This window comes from Parasteatoda tepidariorum, chromosome 8 (assembly GCF_982258835.1).
Source record: "Parasteatoda tepidariorum strain Cologne lab strain chromosome 8, Ptep-v5.0, whole genome shotgun sequence".
Taxonomy (NCBI): Eukaryota; Metazoa; Arthropoda; class Arachnida; order Araneae; family Theridiidae; genus Parasteatoda; species Parasteatoda tepidariorum.
The window spans coordinates 29,682,485-29,700,269 of record NC_141762.1 but is presented as its reverse complement, the minus strand read 5'-3'; the positions used below and the strand labels follow the sequence as shown (position 1 = coordinate 29,700,269).

General features: G+C 25.7%; 1 protein-coding gene across 1 annotated transcript in view; it reads right to left on the bottom strand.

The window, feature by feature from the left end:
• Window positions 1–17,785, bottom strand: part of LOC107441037 (nephrin) — a 353,729-nt gene that overhangs the window by 164,625 nt on the left and 171,319 nt on the right. The window contains exon 5 of the mRNA XM_043050259.3: window positions 4,389–4,541. Within this exon, the coding sequence (XP_042906193.1) occupies window positions 4,389–4,541 (153 nt within the window). The remainder of the gene's footprint in view (window positions 1–4,388; window positions 4,542–17,785) is intronic.

The following is a 17,785-nucleotide window of genomic DNA, read 5'->3' as shown; positions in this document are numbered from 1 at the left end:
AAGTTAAAATTATTCACTTAACATGAACATACTTAAAGAAATTCTGTTTGCTTGCTTTGTGCCTCTACTACCCACGTCCAAATATTACTATCTGTTAGTATTATAAACAATTGAACAGAACAGAAATGAACAGAAGTGATTTTTCGAAGTAATCATTTTTTAAAATAACATTTATATTCTTATAACATTATATTGTTCAAACAAATTTGATGAGTTTACAACCATACTTTAATATTTTCGCCAATCATAGCAGTACTGGAAAATAACTTTAAGTTAGGGATACAAAAATATTTAAGGAAAAACAATACCTTTACGACTTTTGTTAATTTTATGCTGATGACAACCAAAACAATGTTGAAATGAATGAGAAAAAACTGGATCTACTCAGCTTTAAATGGTAAGTTTAGTTGTAAAATTTTAGCAAGCAGCATTACTAAAAAATTTTACCTTTTCACGCACATGCGTTCCTAATTTTAATTGGCTCTTTTGTGCGTTACTAACAGCAAGTGTTCTGTGATTGGCTATTTGTTATCATTTCACTCTCTTCTTATATTATACTGGAGGGCTCCACCCCTGCTCACTACCGCTCGCCAACCCCCGATAATTGCTACGCAATTACATTTTCGTTCGCTTCGCGAATAAACTTAAAGTCGTTTTCCTGGAGATTAGCTGGTAATTTTTCTGCACCAACATCACATAGAGAGAATATGATAGGATTATAAAATGTCAGAGGAACTTATTTTCAACATTATAAACTTATATAAAGCCATTTCAATACAAACAATATTATAAACATATATAAAGAGAGGAAGCAATATTATTTAACACATTACTATAGGGCATTAGCTGAAGATTTATCTCCGTATCCGAAGCACGCGTGGTAGAGCCTAACTCAAATCATTGTTGATCTAAAAGGATGCCGGACGCTCCCTATATGGTGCTTTATCTCCCCCCCCCCAGTAATTTAAATTTTAAACTAAAAACAATTAAAACCTCACGAAAAAAAAGCTTTACAAAAATTACAAACAAATTAAAACATGTAATATTAATAAGTTGATTCTAAGTAATATTTCAAAAGCTAATACCATTGCAAGTAATTGCTCAATTAACTTCAATACTGTCAACTGACAAAATATTTTAGTTTCAATCAGAAGTATTCGTAAGTATACCAAGGTATTCGTTTTCATTTAAATGTCTTGACTTTTCAACGTTTCTTCGCCACGCATTCCGCCGTCGCGTATGGATAGCACTACGATTATTTTCCAGTTAATTTTATGCAGCTAAATCATGTTCAGCTCTATGCCACTGTTGATATCATCTAAGATATTCATGGCGATCCATTTTTTATAAAAGATATAAGTATTTTAAAGTAAATTCTGTTCAATATACTTTGATAATTCGGAATGTAAATAGTTTTTTGAGAGAGTGATGATTCGTGCTTCTAATAACTCTACTCGATTTATCAGAGCTATTAAAATATATTGGAATTCTAAAATAAATAACTGCGTTCTATCAAAACAAACATTTTATTATAAAACTTTAGAACAACTATTTTTTTACATTCCACTCAAAATTATTAATAAACAATGGATAATATTGCGTTAATGACACTTTTATCTAATGACGTGATAAGCAATCGTTTGCATAAAGTTAAGTTCATAATAATCATATGGGTCATTCTCACGAAAACTGTCATTTTTCAGTTCATAAAATCCCGAAAAAGTAAAGTGAATAAAAAGCTCTGAAACTTTTTATATTAATAGAAATATGTAATGGCATTATAAAGAAAGTATATATCCTATAAAATATACTTAATATTTAAATTAATAAATTTTTTAAATAATTAATTTCTAATTAATTAATTTATAATAATTAATAATTAATTAATTAATTTAATAAATTAATTAATTAATTTAATAAATTAATTTATTAATTTTTTAATTTATTTTTCAAATTAATTAATAAGTAAATAAATTATTTTCGCTATTTAAAATGTGAGGGAATGACACTAATAGTGAGGGAATGATATTTTATTTTAATACATGTTTTTATCTAAGTTACATCTACCTAAAGTTTGAAAATGATAACATACTAAGTATATCTGATATTTATTATAATTTACTCTTATATATTTAATAGTTTTTACAGGTTTGGGAAATAGAATTTGCTGGCACGATTGAACAAAAAAAAATTTAATAATATACTCATCTTGAATCATTCCCTCACTTCAACGTCATTCCCTCACTTCAGTGAGGGAATGACGAATTCAATAAAATTTAAAAATAACAGTTAAGCCTAATTAATTTCTGAAGTCAATCATATACAATTATATTCATACAAGAAAGCAACATATAATTATCCATTTTCTCGATGAAGTTGTATTTTATTTTACTCTAAAAAATGACATGAGGGAATGACAAATGTAAAAAATTTTACCTGGTTTGATTCATTCAAATTTATTCCACAGCAAGGCTTCTTTAAGTTGAAGATGGAAACATACTGCAATTTTGTTCCATGATGCCAGTTGTTAACTTCTGAAGTTTTTATTAAAATATTTTTATTCTAAGAAGATTGCAGGTGATAAAAACATTGTTGTGAGGGAATGACGCGAAACACTGGGGACAAAGTTTAAAATAGTGCTGTGTTAATATTTTTTATCAGAACTTAAATTTAAAATTGATTTTCTGAATTCTATATTTCAGTATTCTGAAATAAAAAACACGAATTTGTAAAAAAAAAAAAATTATTTCAGAAACAATTTTTTTCTTTTTTTAAATCAGCAGTGGGGACAAGTGAGGGAATGACATATTGGTATATTTTAATTACCTAAAATAAATAAAAAATAAAAATTGATAATTTTATTTTTATTCCTTTGTTAGCTTACATTCTGAAGGACACTTTCCCTGAATTTTTTTTTTCGTAAGCTGTAAAACAAACATAAAATATACTGGGGACATGAAAATGACTGTTTTTGTGAGAATGACCCATATATCGTATAATCGTTTGCATAAATAATCGTTCGGTCTTTTTTATAGCTTAACGTAACAAGTGTGAGATTTTTTCTAATTTTTTTTTTTTATTTTTTATTTTTTTGGAATGGCGATGTTATAATTTTGCTGTTGAGTTAATAAATCTTCCTTTTTATTAACGTAGTAGTAGAGTTTTCTTAATTATTTGATTCGAAGTCCTCTGAGTTTTATTTGAGGTCAGCTTGTATTTTGTATCTTTTGACAGCATTATTAAAAATTATTACCTTTTGACATACATGCGTTCTCAATTTTGATTGGCTGTTTTGTGCGTCACTAACCAGAAATCTTCTGTGTTTGGCTATGTGTTATCAAAAGTTAATGATGATACTTCAACTACCATTATAATATTAGTAATGACGATCAGCGTATGTATATATATAAAAAACTATTGGGCAACTTTATAAGATGCAAACTATATTTTTATTGTTATTTTTATAAAGGTATTATGTAGTAACGTATAAAACTATAAAATTAACTTAACCTTATAAATTATTATATATTACACATATTAAAATTAAACTTAAAATTTTTTAAGCAAAAGTGATATTTGAAATAAAGTAGTTTGCAGGATATAAGTGTTCTATTTTGGCCATTAAATATGTATTTTAATTAAACAAATATGTTATGTTTATTGAATATATTTAGTGAAGAAATTATTATTTTTTTATTTTTTTAAATTTTTTTTATATTAAACTTAATTTCATAATGTTGAAAAAGATTTTATTTCCTTAATAGATTCTATTGATCAAAATTTCATAGAATTTACTATCTATACTATTCACTGTTTCGATCTAAACTTATACTCATCTTTCAGATCTACAAAATCCCCTCTGTGAGTGAAAATTATATTAAGGAAATTGATACAAATATGTCTGGGGTTTTTCTTATAAGAAATAGAAAATTCTTCAACATTTTTGAACGACAGAAAATATATACTTTCTTTATGCTTTCGTTAATTTTATGAAGATTTCGATTTTGTTCATGCTGTTATCAAAATTATGTATTTCAAACTTTTTTAGGTATTTATTATTCTTAAAAATACCCTGTTATGTTTTAATAAATTTTAAGATGCATATTAAACAAATAATATTTCAGGATTTTTCAATGCAATTATAAACTACACCCTTTCAAAATTTACTTTGTAAAATATCCAGCTTTTATCATTAAATAAACTCTTAGACTCCTAAAACAGTTTAAAATGTATCTATTGTCTCATAACCATTTTGCTTAACGTTCCGCTCGGAGCAATGCTAAATCGTTTCCAACCCCAATTGTAACATTAAGCAAACACTTCACACTCCTCAAGGAAAACCATGGAGCAGAACTCTCAATTGTTAACTACTTCGCTCTTCTACATACCTCCTTGCAACAGAACCCCGTTTCGATACCACTTCAATTTTGCAGCTGGTTTACTGTGCCTGGCTATGCAAGTGAGTGCTATTCTTTCGGCTTCTCGAACTTCCAGAGTACTTCCGTTCACGTGGTTTTGGATCTCGAGTGACTTGGGAGGGACTAGAAAGAGAAAAAGGAGTGCTTTTGTTAAGATTATTATTCTAAAGGAAATTTCTGGAAAGTTTTAGAAGAATTTCGCCCTGCTTTAGTTTGTTTCATTGGAATTAGCGTTTAATGAAGGGTGAAATACTCATTCATGAACTATAATTAACTGGCGTAGCATATCTGAAGTAAATATAAACTTTAATTAAATAAATTAAGCAGTTTATAATTTGTTAGTAAAATAATGCGAATTAGGATTTAAAGGTTAATGGAGCATGGAAGATTAGTTACGTAGAGCTCTAGGAAATTTTTTTTCAAAAATGTAAAAAGTTGAATGTTTTGCATGTCCTCTGACGGGAGAATTCCATTTTTAAGTAAAGTTAACTATAAATTAATATTTAGTATTTACTACGATTTTTAAAGAGTAAAAAAATAGGTTAATTTTTAACATACTTAAAGAAAAATCAGTCTTTCATTTTGTTTACATTTTATATAATACAATTATTTTAGTAAAACAAATTTTGGTCGTAACCATGTATTACAATAATAAGCTTATTTTAGTAGCAATAATGTATTATTTTAATACGCTTATTTTAATACTAAAATGGCTTAAATTTAGTAGCCTTTTTAGAAGCAAAGGTAACACGCTAAATTTGACAGATCTGCTTTTAACAATTAAAGTTCGTGAATTAAAAATAAAGTATAATAAGGTATTCTGTTACGAAAATTGCAAAATATTTGCATTTTTATAATATTTTAAGTTTTATTAAATGCAGAAAACTTCTGATATACAAGGAAGGAAATAATTTCTATTTAGCGTATTAAAATCATACGCTTATTTTAGTACTTATAATACATTTATTTAAGTAGTTTATTTATCTTAGCAGTAATATAAATTAAAATGTAATAAACACAGAATATAAGCCCAGATCTACTTTTCTTTTTTTTTAAACGTCTTCGTAAAAAATGTTTAGCAAGGTATTGTAGTAAATTGCAATATTTATAGAATTTAATAGAATTTCAAATTTTATTAAATACAGAAAATTTCTTATATATACAAAAATAATTAATATTCATTTTGTTGTATCCATTTATTTTGTAATATCCATTAGTGGTTGCAATTTTTTTAAAAAAATAAGTAAACTAATGTTTAACATTATTTTCAGAAAAAAGTATCTTGGAATTGTTGCCTTTCCCATGATGCATTTATTTTAATAGTAATGACCATATTTCAGAAGTAATAATGCTTTGCTATAATACTCTTATTTCAGTCTCAATAATGTTTTAGTTTAAAAAGCTTAATTTCGAATTGTGAATGTTTCTAATTTTATTCTGTAGTTGTTAAGTTTATTTCTGTAGTGTTTTTAAGTTTATTTCTGTAGTAATGCAAACTTAAATGTAAAAAACTCTAGTTTTTTCTTTTAAAAAAAAGTTTATTAAAAAATATTTAGCATAGTATTGAAATAAATTTCAATATTTTTAGAATTTTTTAGAATTTTAAATTTTATTGAATACAGAGAACTTCATATATATACAGAAAGAAATAATATCTATTTTATTGTATCCATTTACATTGTAATATCCATTAGTTGTTGTGATTATTTTTAAGAAAATTAGTATAAAAATAAATTAATGTTTAACATTATTTATGAATCAATGTTTAGCTTTTGTTACATTTTCCACAGTGCATTTATTTTAGCACTAATGAGTATATTTTAATAGCAATGATGTATTACTTTAAAACTCTTCCTTTAGTATTAATGTCTTTAATTCCGTAGTTTATTCATTTTAGTAAAAATACAAACTTAAATAAACACAAAATGTAATGACATATCTAGTTTCAAGATGTAGAACTTGGTGATTAAAAATGTATAACAAAGTATTCTCATAAGTGAATTGCAACATTTTTGCAATTTTCTAAAACCATAAATTTTATTGAATGCAGAAAACTTTTGATATATATAGAGGAAAATAATATCCACTTAGTTGTTACATCTTCTTATTTCAAATTTCGGAAAAGTAGAAAGTCCGTATCATGTATGCATCATGCACTCTGATAGTAATAGCATTGAATTTAAAATTATTGGTATTTATCGTGATTACAACTCACTTCTCTAATTTTTGGAAAATTGGGCTTTAAGGATGAATATTAAACAGAAAAAAAAGTAAATATTTCTTTTTACTTTAACCATTATGAAAAAAAAATCGATAATAGTCATAAAAAATAAAATTCATACCTATAATTCACAAAAAAAGGAAACAATTGTCCTGAAATATTTTTAGCTTGTTATTGTCAATGTTTGTAACACTTAGATTGTCAATTGTTACACATATCTCTTAAATCAAGGAGAAATTTTTTAAACTAGCAAAAAATGCTTGCTTTATTTACAAAATCATGAATTACAAAGCTACAATATAAACCACAAACCTTTGTTACTTAAATACACTATCAAATTATCAGATATTTCAAGTTATTATTTAAAAGTACACAAGTGAAATTGTATTTTAAAAAAGATAAAAATTGTAAACATCATTAATAAAATAGTTTTCTGTTTTTATAAAAAAATTAAATCAAGCATGCTTTCTTTTCAAACTATCTTATTATCCGTTACTTTTGCAGTTTGAAATCTAAAACAAAAATAAGGTTTGAAATGAAACAAAAAATTAAGTACAAGAGACCTATGCTTTCTTAGATTTATGTATTGTTTACTTATGCATGCAATTGTTTAAGAGAAATATTAATTCTTTTTATACGCTTATTGGAATGCTTTATATCTCACCTTTATGCTTTATTTAACTTTATGCTTTATTATTTAAATACGTTTTAGTATTTAGTATATAATATATTTTATCCATTTACTATATACTTTATATTATATTTTGTCAGTCAATGTCCATAAATGTTGATTCTTAGGAAAAAAAGGATTTCAAGGTTTGAGAGTTTTCAGGAGCAAATATTCAATTGAAATCGTTAAAAAATCATGTACATAAATGTCACAAACCTCTATTTACATCTATTAAAAATTAGAAAACAAAATTTATCATATTTGATATTGAAAAAAAGAGGAAAATTTGGTTGGACAGGAACTGTTTTTTCCTCAAAATTCCTCTCCAATCAATATGTATTCATTTTCCGTCGACCTTTTCACTATACTTCGTCTTGTCTACGCGTAGACAGGAACCGTTCTCTTTTAAAAGTGACCATTAGCTATGTGTAGTAACTATCTGGCAAAACCAATTTTTTTCGTTATTCATGTAAGAAAACTTAGTAATTCTTGTGCACTAAGTGGAAAAAATTGCGATTCAATCGTCATTTTTTTAAAAAAATTAAGCATAAATCATTCATCCCCTTGATTTACAATAATTTTTTTAAAATTAAATTTCCCAAAATGCTTAAGAAAACACTATTCAAAATTCAGACGCAATTATTTCTAACCAAAAGTAGAATGATCCCGGGAAAATCAATCTTTGAACAATCTCGCACAGAAAAATGAAATCTTTTAGTAAAGTAAAATATAAATTGATATTTTGATATTTTAACTTTTTTTTAAAAAAGTAGTAAAAAATAAATTAGTGTTTTTCATTATTTACGAAATATCAGGTTTTTTTTGCATTTTTCATAATGCTTAAAATAATTACCACAATTATTTCTAACCAAAAAGTTTTTAAATTCTTCCAATAAATTATGACATTAATACTACTTCTCAATAACTACATTTCAAACTTTATGAAAATGATACAAAACTCCATTTTGATAAAAAATACGATTAAATATACATTGTAAAGTTACAATGACTTAAGACTATTTTTAAACTTTGCATAAATTTTCTTGATTAGCATCGTTGAAAAGGAAAATGGAGAAGTTGCTGGATTAGTATCATTTATCGACGATGTGCTGATTAGTTCCTCACTAAACGTGGAAGATGTGTCAGAGCGACCCTCGAAGACGTCATTAAGAAAGCGAGATCAAATCATGTAGCCCAATCTAAGCGTCATGGTGATAGCTGCTATTAATCAGTCACCTAATGCGTGTGTCATCAGATTTCTGTGAGCATCAGAGGGTGATTCTTAGAACAAAATTAGACTAAAATTTTCAAGAATTTGATGACCTGGTTTTATGTTTCTTTTAATAGATGGCTATTTTATTGAAGTAGGATGTGTAATGAATGAAGAGGTAATTAAAGAAATTGTATTACTCGAATTGAAATTTTTTTGAATGCCATTAAGTGAAACTTTGATTTTTAATTTAAATTAAAGTTTGTTTCTGGTTTTCAAGCAATTTTCAAATTTTAATTTAGTTTAAATAACTCAACATAACTTTTCAATTCAACTTAAATTTTAATTTGAAACTTTTCAATTTGAAATTTGATTTCAATTGGCTATTTTGTTGAAAAAGGAAGTATAATGGATGAAGAGGTAATTAAGGAAATTGTATTAATCAAATTGAAAGTTTTATTGAATGTTATTAAATGAAACTTAATTTTTAATTCAAATTTAAGTCAGTTTCCAGTTTTCAAGTAATTTTCAAATCTTAATTTAGTTTAAATAACTCAACAAAAATTTTTCATTCAATTTAAAATTTTAGTTTAAAATTAAATTTTAGCTATTATTTAAATTCGGATTTGTAAGTGAAATAAATTTAACTATTTCCAAGTTCAATTTCAATTCTGGTCAATTATATGAAGTCGATTAATTTTAAATTGAATATCTGATTTAAAATCAAGTTCAATTAAATTTTACTTTCTAATCATTTTTTCTTTTCTGTGTAAATTATATTTATTTTATTTTTTTAATACTGAATTTTCAATGCGTAATGCTTATATTTTCCAAATTCTTTACGCTTTATTTATGAATATTGCGTTTCAAATTAATATTTATACAATGAAATGCATTTAATGTTAAAAATAATTTTAATTTTTTCCTGATTTTTTGTTGATTTTTATGCGCTGGTTTTATGTTTTTTTTGATAATTGGCTATTTTAGTGAAATATAAATTATAATGAATGATATAATTTATGAAAGACTTAATTCATGAAATTGTATTCATCGAATAGAAAATTTCATGGAAAATTTTTTAATGAAACTTTAACTCTGAATTCAAATTTTAAGATAATTTTTGTTTTAATACCATTTTTAACTTTCAATATAATTTGAATTTTAAACTCAACTGTAATTTTCATTTCGTTTTAAATTTTTTATTAAAAATTTTAAGCATAAATTAGATTTCAGTATTATTTAAATTTGAATTATATCAAATTCATTCAATGATTTCTAAATTCCTTTGCAAATTTCAATTCGAGTCAATTTTAATTTCAATTTCCGTTATAGAATCACTGTTCAATTTAGTTTTCGTTCTAAATCTCATTATCTTATTTGATTAAATTATTTTTATTTTTTATTACCGAATTTTTACGACGCAATGTTTATATTTTCCAAATTTTGCATGCTTTAATTATCAATATTGAGAATTAAGAGTTTCAAATTATAATTAATACGAAAAGAAGACTGTTGAAAATAATTTTAATTTTCATTAATTTTTACAAAAGACATTCTAATAACAGAATAAATTTTACGAAACGGATATACACATAATGTACATTGTAATTTAATTTAAAAATCATAATTTAATTATTGACTTAAACCATCATTAATACAAAATATAAAAAACGCTTAATTATTTGAAGTAAATCATATTTTTGGGAAAAAATTATAGGATTCAATTTATTACTCAAATATTATCTGTTCCTTACTATTTTAAGAATAAATAATTATATCGCTTTCAAAATTTATTTTTTGAAACTGAAAGTAAAATCATGTGAATAGCAAATTTTATTTAATTTTTAATAATTATTTTCTTTAAAAGATTTATAAAAATCAAGTCTATATTAGTTTAGCTGATTCAAAATCTGGATACATGTACATTTTATTCATTTTTAATAATGATTTTGATAAACGTCAAATTATTATTATCTTATGAAAATTTAACTATCGTTTACATGAAAATTTTTGAAAACTTATGAATGTGAATTTTTTCACAAATAAATTCTACTTTGCATTTCAAAAGCATAATAAAACTCCAATTTATAAGCTCCATACAGATTAAAAATTAACTGCTGATTTGAAAATTCAAAGCTACTAAATTAAAAACCTTGCAGCAATTTTAGCAAAAGCAATTCTTATCAATTTTAATTTTTTTCTAATTCATCATTTTCATTAAATAAACATTGCTGTCTAATATATATTTAGGAAAAACTCCATTTTTAAGCAAATAACTTAAAGTTATTAAGTATCTTTTTTTTCAATCAGCTATAAAACTCTAACTATTATACTATTTTAATGGCATGATAAGCAAAAATTTGCAGATTTCCTGATTCCATTTAAAGTAAATTTAAACTCAATACTTGAGATTATCTTTGCAACGAAGAACAATATTTCTAACAATTATTTCGAAAATTGAAACTCAATAACAAACATGTTCTTTTTCATTCCGTGCTATGCCAGAGATGCCCTACTGCTTCCTTTTCATTTTCCACATTCCCGCAATTTTTGACACCAAATTTTCACAAAAATGTTCCACTGAAATCAGGAACTGAACAGATTCAGTCACTGAGAGAAAAGCATTAAGATTTTTTTGACCTCAACGGAAGGGTTGATCAATTGAACATTCAAATTGATTTGAGAAAAGATGAAACGAACTATAGAAGGCATATAAAATATTCACAATATTATAGCTTGAAGAAATTATGTGTAGAAACACTTGAAAAATTTACATGAAATCGAAAATAAATAACAACTTTGTTTGAAGATAAAAGTTACTCAAATTTTGATACACTGTTAGAAATTTCCCCTTGAAAAAGTGGCTAAATAACAATCTATTTAATTGTTATTTTACCATACTTAAACAAAACAGTCAAATAACCATAAATAAGATGGTAATCAAACTATTAGCAGTGAGGAAAATCGTTAATTAACTATTTTTTTATACTTTAAACGGTTAAATAACCAGAATTTTATGGCACTGCCGAATCCCACTTAATGAAGCAACTTCTTGCAATTGCGTACATATTATAGCCGAAAGGGCTGATCTGTCAATCTCATAACCAAATGAACGAGGGTTCGAGTTTCAGCGTTGACATCTCCTTTACACACATGAAGAGTTTTCAATGTCTAGCACTCTTCAAAGTCCATTATCTAATGAGAAGCCTAGCTCCTATGTCCAGCTAAATTCTTTCTTTTTTTACAGTTTTGAAACCACGGTAGCTGTAAATGGTTAAAAAAAAGTATAGTTTTGCATTCATGGTTTTATAACCATACAAGCTGTAAAGCGGTTTTAAAACGGTAAAAGGGACAAATATTTTTTACCGTAAACTTTACGGTTAATCGGATGGACAGACTGCTGCCAGATATTTTACCATAATTTTAGAATGAAAATTCTAACAGTGTAGTGATATAGAATTACTTCTCCTACATTGTGTTTTTCTTAATTAATAAATTTTATTTAAAAAAGAAATAAGAATAATATGATAAATTCAATTTAAACGTAACCCTTGATAAAGTCTAAAGATTAAATTTCTTTGATAGCTTTTGAATCCAAATCAATGAGAACCCAAATCCGTTTATTTACCCCGTTTAAAATGATTCCAAACTTGAGATTAGCTTTGCAATGAAACTAACAGAACGCGTTAATAACAATGATTTCGAGATTCGAAACGCATTAACAACCATTCATTGTGTGTGTTATGTCACCAGTTCTCAAAATCATTCTCGAGATTGCTTCCTTTTCATTTTCCGCTATAGCGGAACTTTTGACACTACATTTCCACAATACTGGTACACATTGAAGTCAAGTATTGAATAGATTCGGCCATCGGGACGGAAAACTTTAAGATTTCCCCGACCACAATGAAATGGTTGATCGAGTGACTGATCAAATCCATTTGAGCAAAAGTGAAATGCCCTGTGGGAGGGATGTAGCGGGAGGAATCGATGAGTTGGGGCCGATCTCTTGATGTTTCCTTATTTGGCATTCGGGTGGGAAAACTGGTCGAACGATCCCCTAAAGAAGTGTTTGAATCAATAATGAGGAAGTGAATAATTGAGATGGACTTTGTGATGATTCCAGTATGTTGTGGACTCTGTATTGCTTCAATTGCTCACAAAATTAAATCAGAGGATTATAACGTCCAAACAATATTTTATTCAATATATTTCGGAGAATAGGATTGTCCGAAAGAATTAAACTGAATAAAATATCTGCTTCGTATTGAAGCGAATTGTTTGGAAAAATTATATTATTAATTTTACCAATATAATATTTGATGAACAAATGCACATCTTATACACTCTTATACAAACACAGAAGAATATTTAAGCAAATGGTATTTACTTACTAAAATTAAATTTATAGTTTTATTAAAAACAAGCCAGTATTATCATTAATGAGTTTAAGAAATCTGTAGTTCCCCCCTTTTCTAGATTAAATATATTATTTTAGAACATGGAGGCAGCGTTGAAAACCCAATCCATTTCTGAGTGTATGACTATCAGTGCTCAACTCCATAGCCTTGTAATTGAGAACTGAATCCAGAAGACGAGTTTACTCTTAGATTAAACATTGGGATAAACTAGCCGTCAAAGAGGATTTTTTAATGGCACTAAAACACATTTGCGTTACACAGAGAAGCTAGCCACGAAACCCTTCCTCGGTTAGCCCGACGGTTAGGAGATTCTAACCCATGTTTCGTCTACCACTGAGGATATTTTACGTCAGCACTGTGGTCGGTGTGAGCCAAATACAGAATTCGCATTGATCAGCCATCGCTGGAATTCGAACCTGGTTCACCTCATTCGGGTCGGATGCTCTATCCCCTGGGCCACCATAGCTCCTAGATTCAATACGCTAAAATCAACAAAACATTTACAAATTTAACCATAAATACTAAAAATTTAAGTAAAATAAATGATGAACTTGAGGCGATATAATGATGAGCCACATTTCCATGCTTCACGATTTAGCGTATAGGAGAAAACGTCATTATGTCTATTTTGGGTAGTAAAATATTTCTTCATATTGCGTTGTTATCTAGTAAAAATTCTAAAAACTGGTATAAAAATATTTTGAAAGGTGGCTGGATGTAAAAATATCAAAGCAGGTTATTATTAGTTAATATTTTGCTCCATGACTTATGACTACAAATTATCTAAGTCATATGTTGCTGAAAATATAAAATTTAAATCCTCTGAGAAGCGTTTTAACATTTCTTAAAAATCGTTATTTCCCACAAAAACACTAAACATTTTATAAATGAAATATATAACTATTAAAAGTTTTAGTAACTGTGTTTTGTTAAAACTTGATCGTAACGACATGAACAATTAACCGGATCTGTAAAGTAGCAATTAAATGGATCTATAAAGTAGCAATTAACTGTATCTGTAATGTAACAATTAGCTGGATCTATAAAGTAACAATTAACTGTATCTATAATGTAACAATTAACTGGATCTATAAAGTAACAATTAACTGGAACTAAAAAATAACACTTAATTGGATCTAAATAATGAACTGTCAACTGGATTTCTAAAGTAGCAATTAACACGATCTATAAAGTAATCAAGAATCACACTTAAAAATAACATAATAGGGATCGAGGAAAAAGAAAAAAGATTTAAATGGGGAGAAATTTCAATCGTTAAAGGACTTGCAGATAAACCCTTTGAGTAACATTTCTTTGAACTGCAGAGTGGCCTGCGTGGTAATTTTTAATACAAATTTAAAACAAATTTAATATTTTATTCCATCTTATTATTTTCTCTCTCGTTGAACTGTCCTTCTTTTTTTCTGCGCAACTCCGCAATATCAACTTCCCGTGTATTTTAATTTTTGTACAGAAAAATAGAATGTCATGAATGTGTCATGCATCGTAAAGTAGAACAATTAAGAAAATTATATATATATATATATATATATATATATATATATATATATATATGATGAAGATAAAACAAAGAAAAATTATAGACACATGAAAAAAAGGGGGGGGGGAATAATAAGTCAAAAAATAACAAACAACAGTTTTAAAAAAAAAGGATGAAACTTTAGTTATAAAAAAAAGGTATAATCTTTTCCTCTGCCCACACGATTATATCCGCAAAACAGTTTTTTGCGGATATAATCGTGTGGGCTGAGGAAAAGATTATGTCTTTTTTCTCCGGATTTTTAACTAAAATTTCATATTTTTTTTTAAACTGTTGTTTGCTATTTATTTACTTATTATTCCCCCCCCCTTTTTTTTCATATGTCTATAATTTTTCTTTGTTTTATCTTCATTTTGAATTTATCTAATGAGTACTGTTTACTTGCAGCTTAAGTGCAATAAATGAAACTTATTGTTTTTCTTAACTTTTTTCTTTTTTTCTTGTATTTATATTTATTTATTATATATAATATATATATATATATATATATACATATATATATATATATATATATATATATATATATATATATATATATATATATATATATATATATATATATATATATATATATATATATATATATATATATATATATATATATATATATATATATATATATATATATATATATATATATATATATATATATATATATATATATATATATATATATATATATATATATATATATATGCGTCTTTTCTTCATTTTCAAAAAAAAACTATTTTCTATTTAAACTATGTTAATACAACTGAAACTTAATGTAAAAGATAAACAATGTTTTTGTCTCACAAATTTAATCTTATAATTGGGACACATAATCTGCATGGTACTTAATCTCGCCATAAACTTATGTGATGTATAAATAACAAAGCTAGATCTGGTACAGACTCGTAAATTAATTTACCTAATCAACTTGTATAAAAAAAAACTTTTTTCCAGAAAAGAGCGCTTCAAAAGAAGAAAACACTTTTGCATAGTCTCTTTAAATGACATAGTAAAAATAAATCCCCCGTTTAGTATTTACAAATTCCTTTAATTTCAGGTTAATTTAAAAACAATTATTTTTCTTTTTCTTATTTCTCCTTTTTTTTCCCCAAAAATGTTCCTCACGTTTCAAATAACAAAGTTTCTAAAGAATCTGGTCGACACTAAACCAATTACTGATTAAGTTGGGTATTTTTTTTCTCTGGTAAGGAATAAAAGTCTGTTTATTAAGTAAAAAATAAGAAATAAAAAATACTTATATTTCGAAATATTTTTCTCATAGTTATAGATAAATACTGCTTATAATATGAATAAATTATTATCAACCGTCTTTTTAGTTTTGATGTTGTTTATAAAGGGAAAATTAGTTATTTTTTAATCTCTTGAAAACAGATTTTAATCGAAAATTATAATTTTTTGATAATTGTTTTATTCTATTGAGTTACGAAACTGAAATTATACATAATTAGAAATATTAATAAAAATAAAATATAATTTTTTAAGCATGCAAACATTAGTTTACATATGCATTCATTATTCATATATATTGCAATATATATTTATTTATGATAAACAATCAACGTTATGAATCGAAAAATGAATGACTTTTGAATGAAAGACTTTAAATAATTATTTAGTTCGCCACGAAATAGACATTTATTTTGATAACTTGTAATCTAGTGTTTAAAATCAAAGGTTTTCTACTAATCAGTTTAAGATCTAGCTTAAAAAATTTCAACTTTAGTTTTTTAATAACTTATTTCACCTTTAAGTTATTAAATAATTATTTTTCCGTAAGTAATTTTATTTTTATTTTTCACACCAGTGTTTTTTTTAATGAATTCAGTAATTTCATTTTTTTCCTGCTATTCCAGCTATAGTAATGGATATAGAGTATACATATTTCCAGCTGGAGATGTTATGTTATATGTTATGATAGATATTATGTCTTAAAGGGTGTGTAATTTGCCTAATGAATGGCTAGATGTCTACATTTGTTTAAAATTACTTTATCTTTCTTTTTATATAATCTCAATTAGAAAACCCTAATAACTTGGAAATGATATGAAATGTATTACATATCATGTTTTTTTCTTGTTTTTTACTATATTTATTTCTAGCTTTTACTTTCATAAGTTCTAATACAATTTTTTCGGCAGAATAGTAATGCTTATCAACGTGCCTAAACTACCTTTATTTAACTTACAATTTCAATACAAGTTTTGGCTATTAGTTGCAATTAAAACAATTCGAACATTTTTGTCGAAATAAGTAAACGCAAATCCTGGTTTAAAAAGTTTTAATTACGTAATGATGATTCAAAGTTGAATATTTTGTACTTGAAAAACTAAACTTACAAAATGCAATTAATGTTAAAACTGTTATTTCAGGTAGGAAAAAACTAAGGTGATAAAATCATTAGTTATTAACATAATTAACTGAAATTATTTTGTTTCATTAGAATCTTTTATGCGACAGTATTGCGATTTTTGTGCGGCGTGGAAATGTGAAGGTTTAACTGAAAATAGTTTCTGAAAAAAAATCATTAGTATATCGTATTAAACAAAGCAGGGCAATTTAGTGCTTTCCGCTTGGCAATGTTTATTGAATATTGTTGTGCTTGTTTGTTGTATCGGATACACAATTAATTTTCGAAATAAAAAATGTACCAAAAAAATCTACTTCTTAAAAGTGTTAAATTATAATTTATCTTTTCATTTTAAAATATTTACTGATGTTTTGTTACTGACTGAATTAGTTTTCAAAAAACATAGAGCATAATTACTTAAATATACTTGGAAGCGTTAAATTACGCAATAACTTTGAATATTTTTTAGTTTACAATGATCAGGGTTGCTTTATGTACAGTGGTAATTTCGAAAAAGCTCGTCATTAAAATGAATTACTTAAAAAGCTAATTGAATGAAGATGATAATCGAAGTAATTCAGCATTAAATGAATTGCGTCGTTCATCGTTAAAATGACCTACAAAACTTTTTAATTGCGCTTTGTTTTACAATTTTTTTTGATATTATGTTACGCACACATTAATGAATTTCAATCAAATTCTCTTAGTTTAAATCAATTTCTTTCAAGAAAACATAAATTTCTAAAAATTTTACCATAGTGATCAACCATAGTTCAAGAATTAAAGAATTTACAAACCTATTCTTGTATTTTGCAAACCTAGTACATGTTTATGAATTATCACATTTTTTGGTGATTATAAATCAGTTTTTTACAAAAATTAAATTCATTACTTATTTCTGTTCTTAATTTTTCTTTTTATTCAT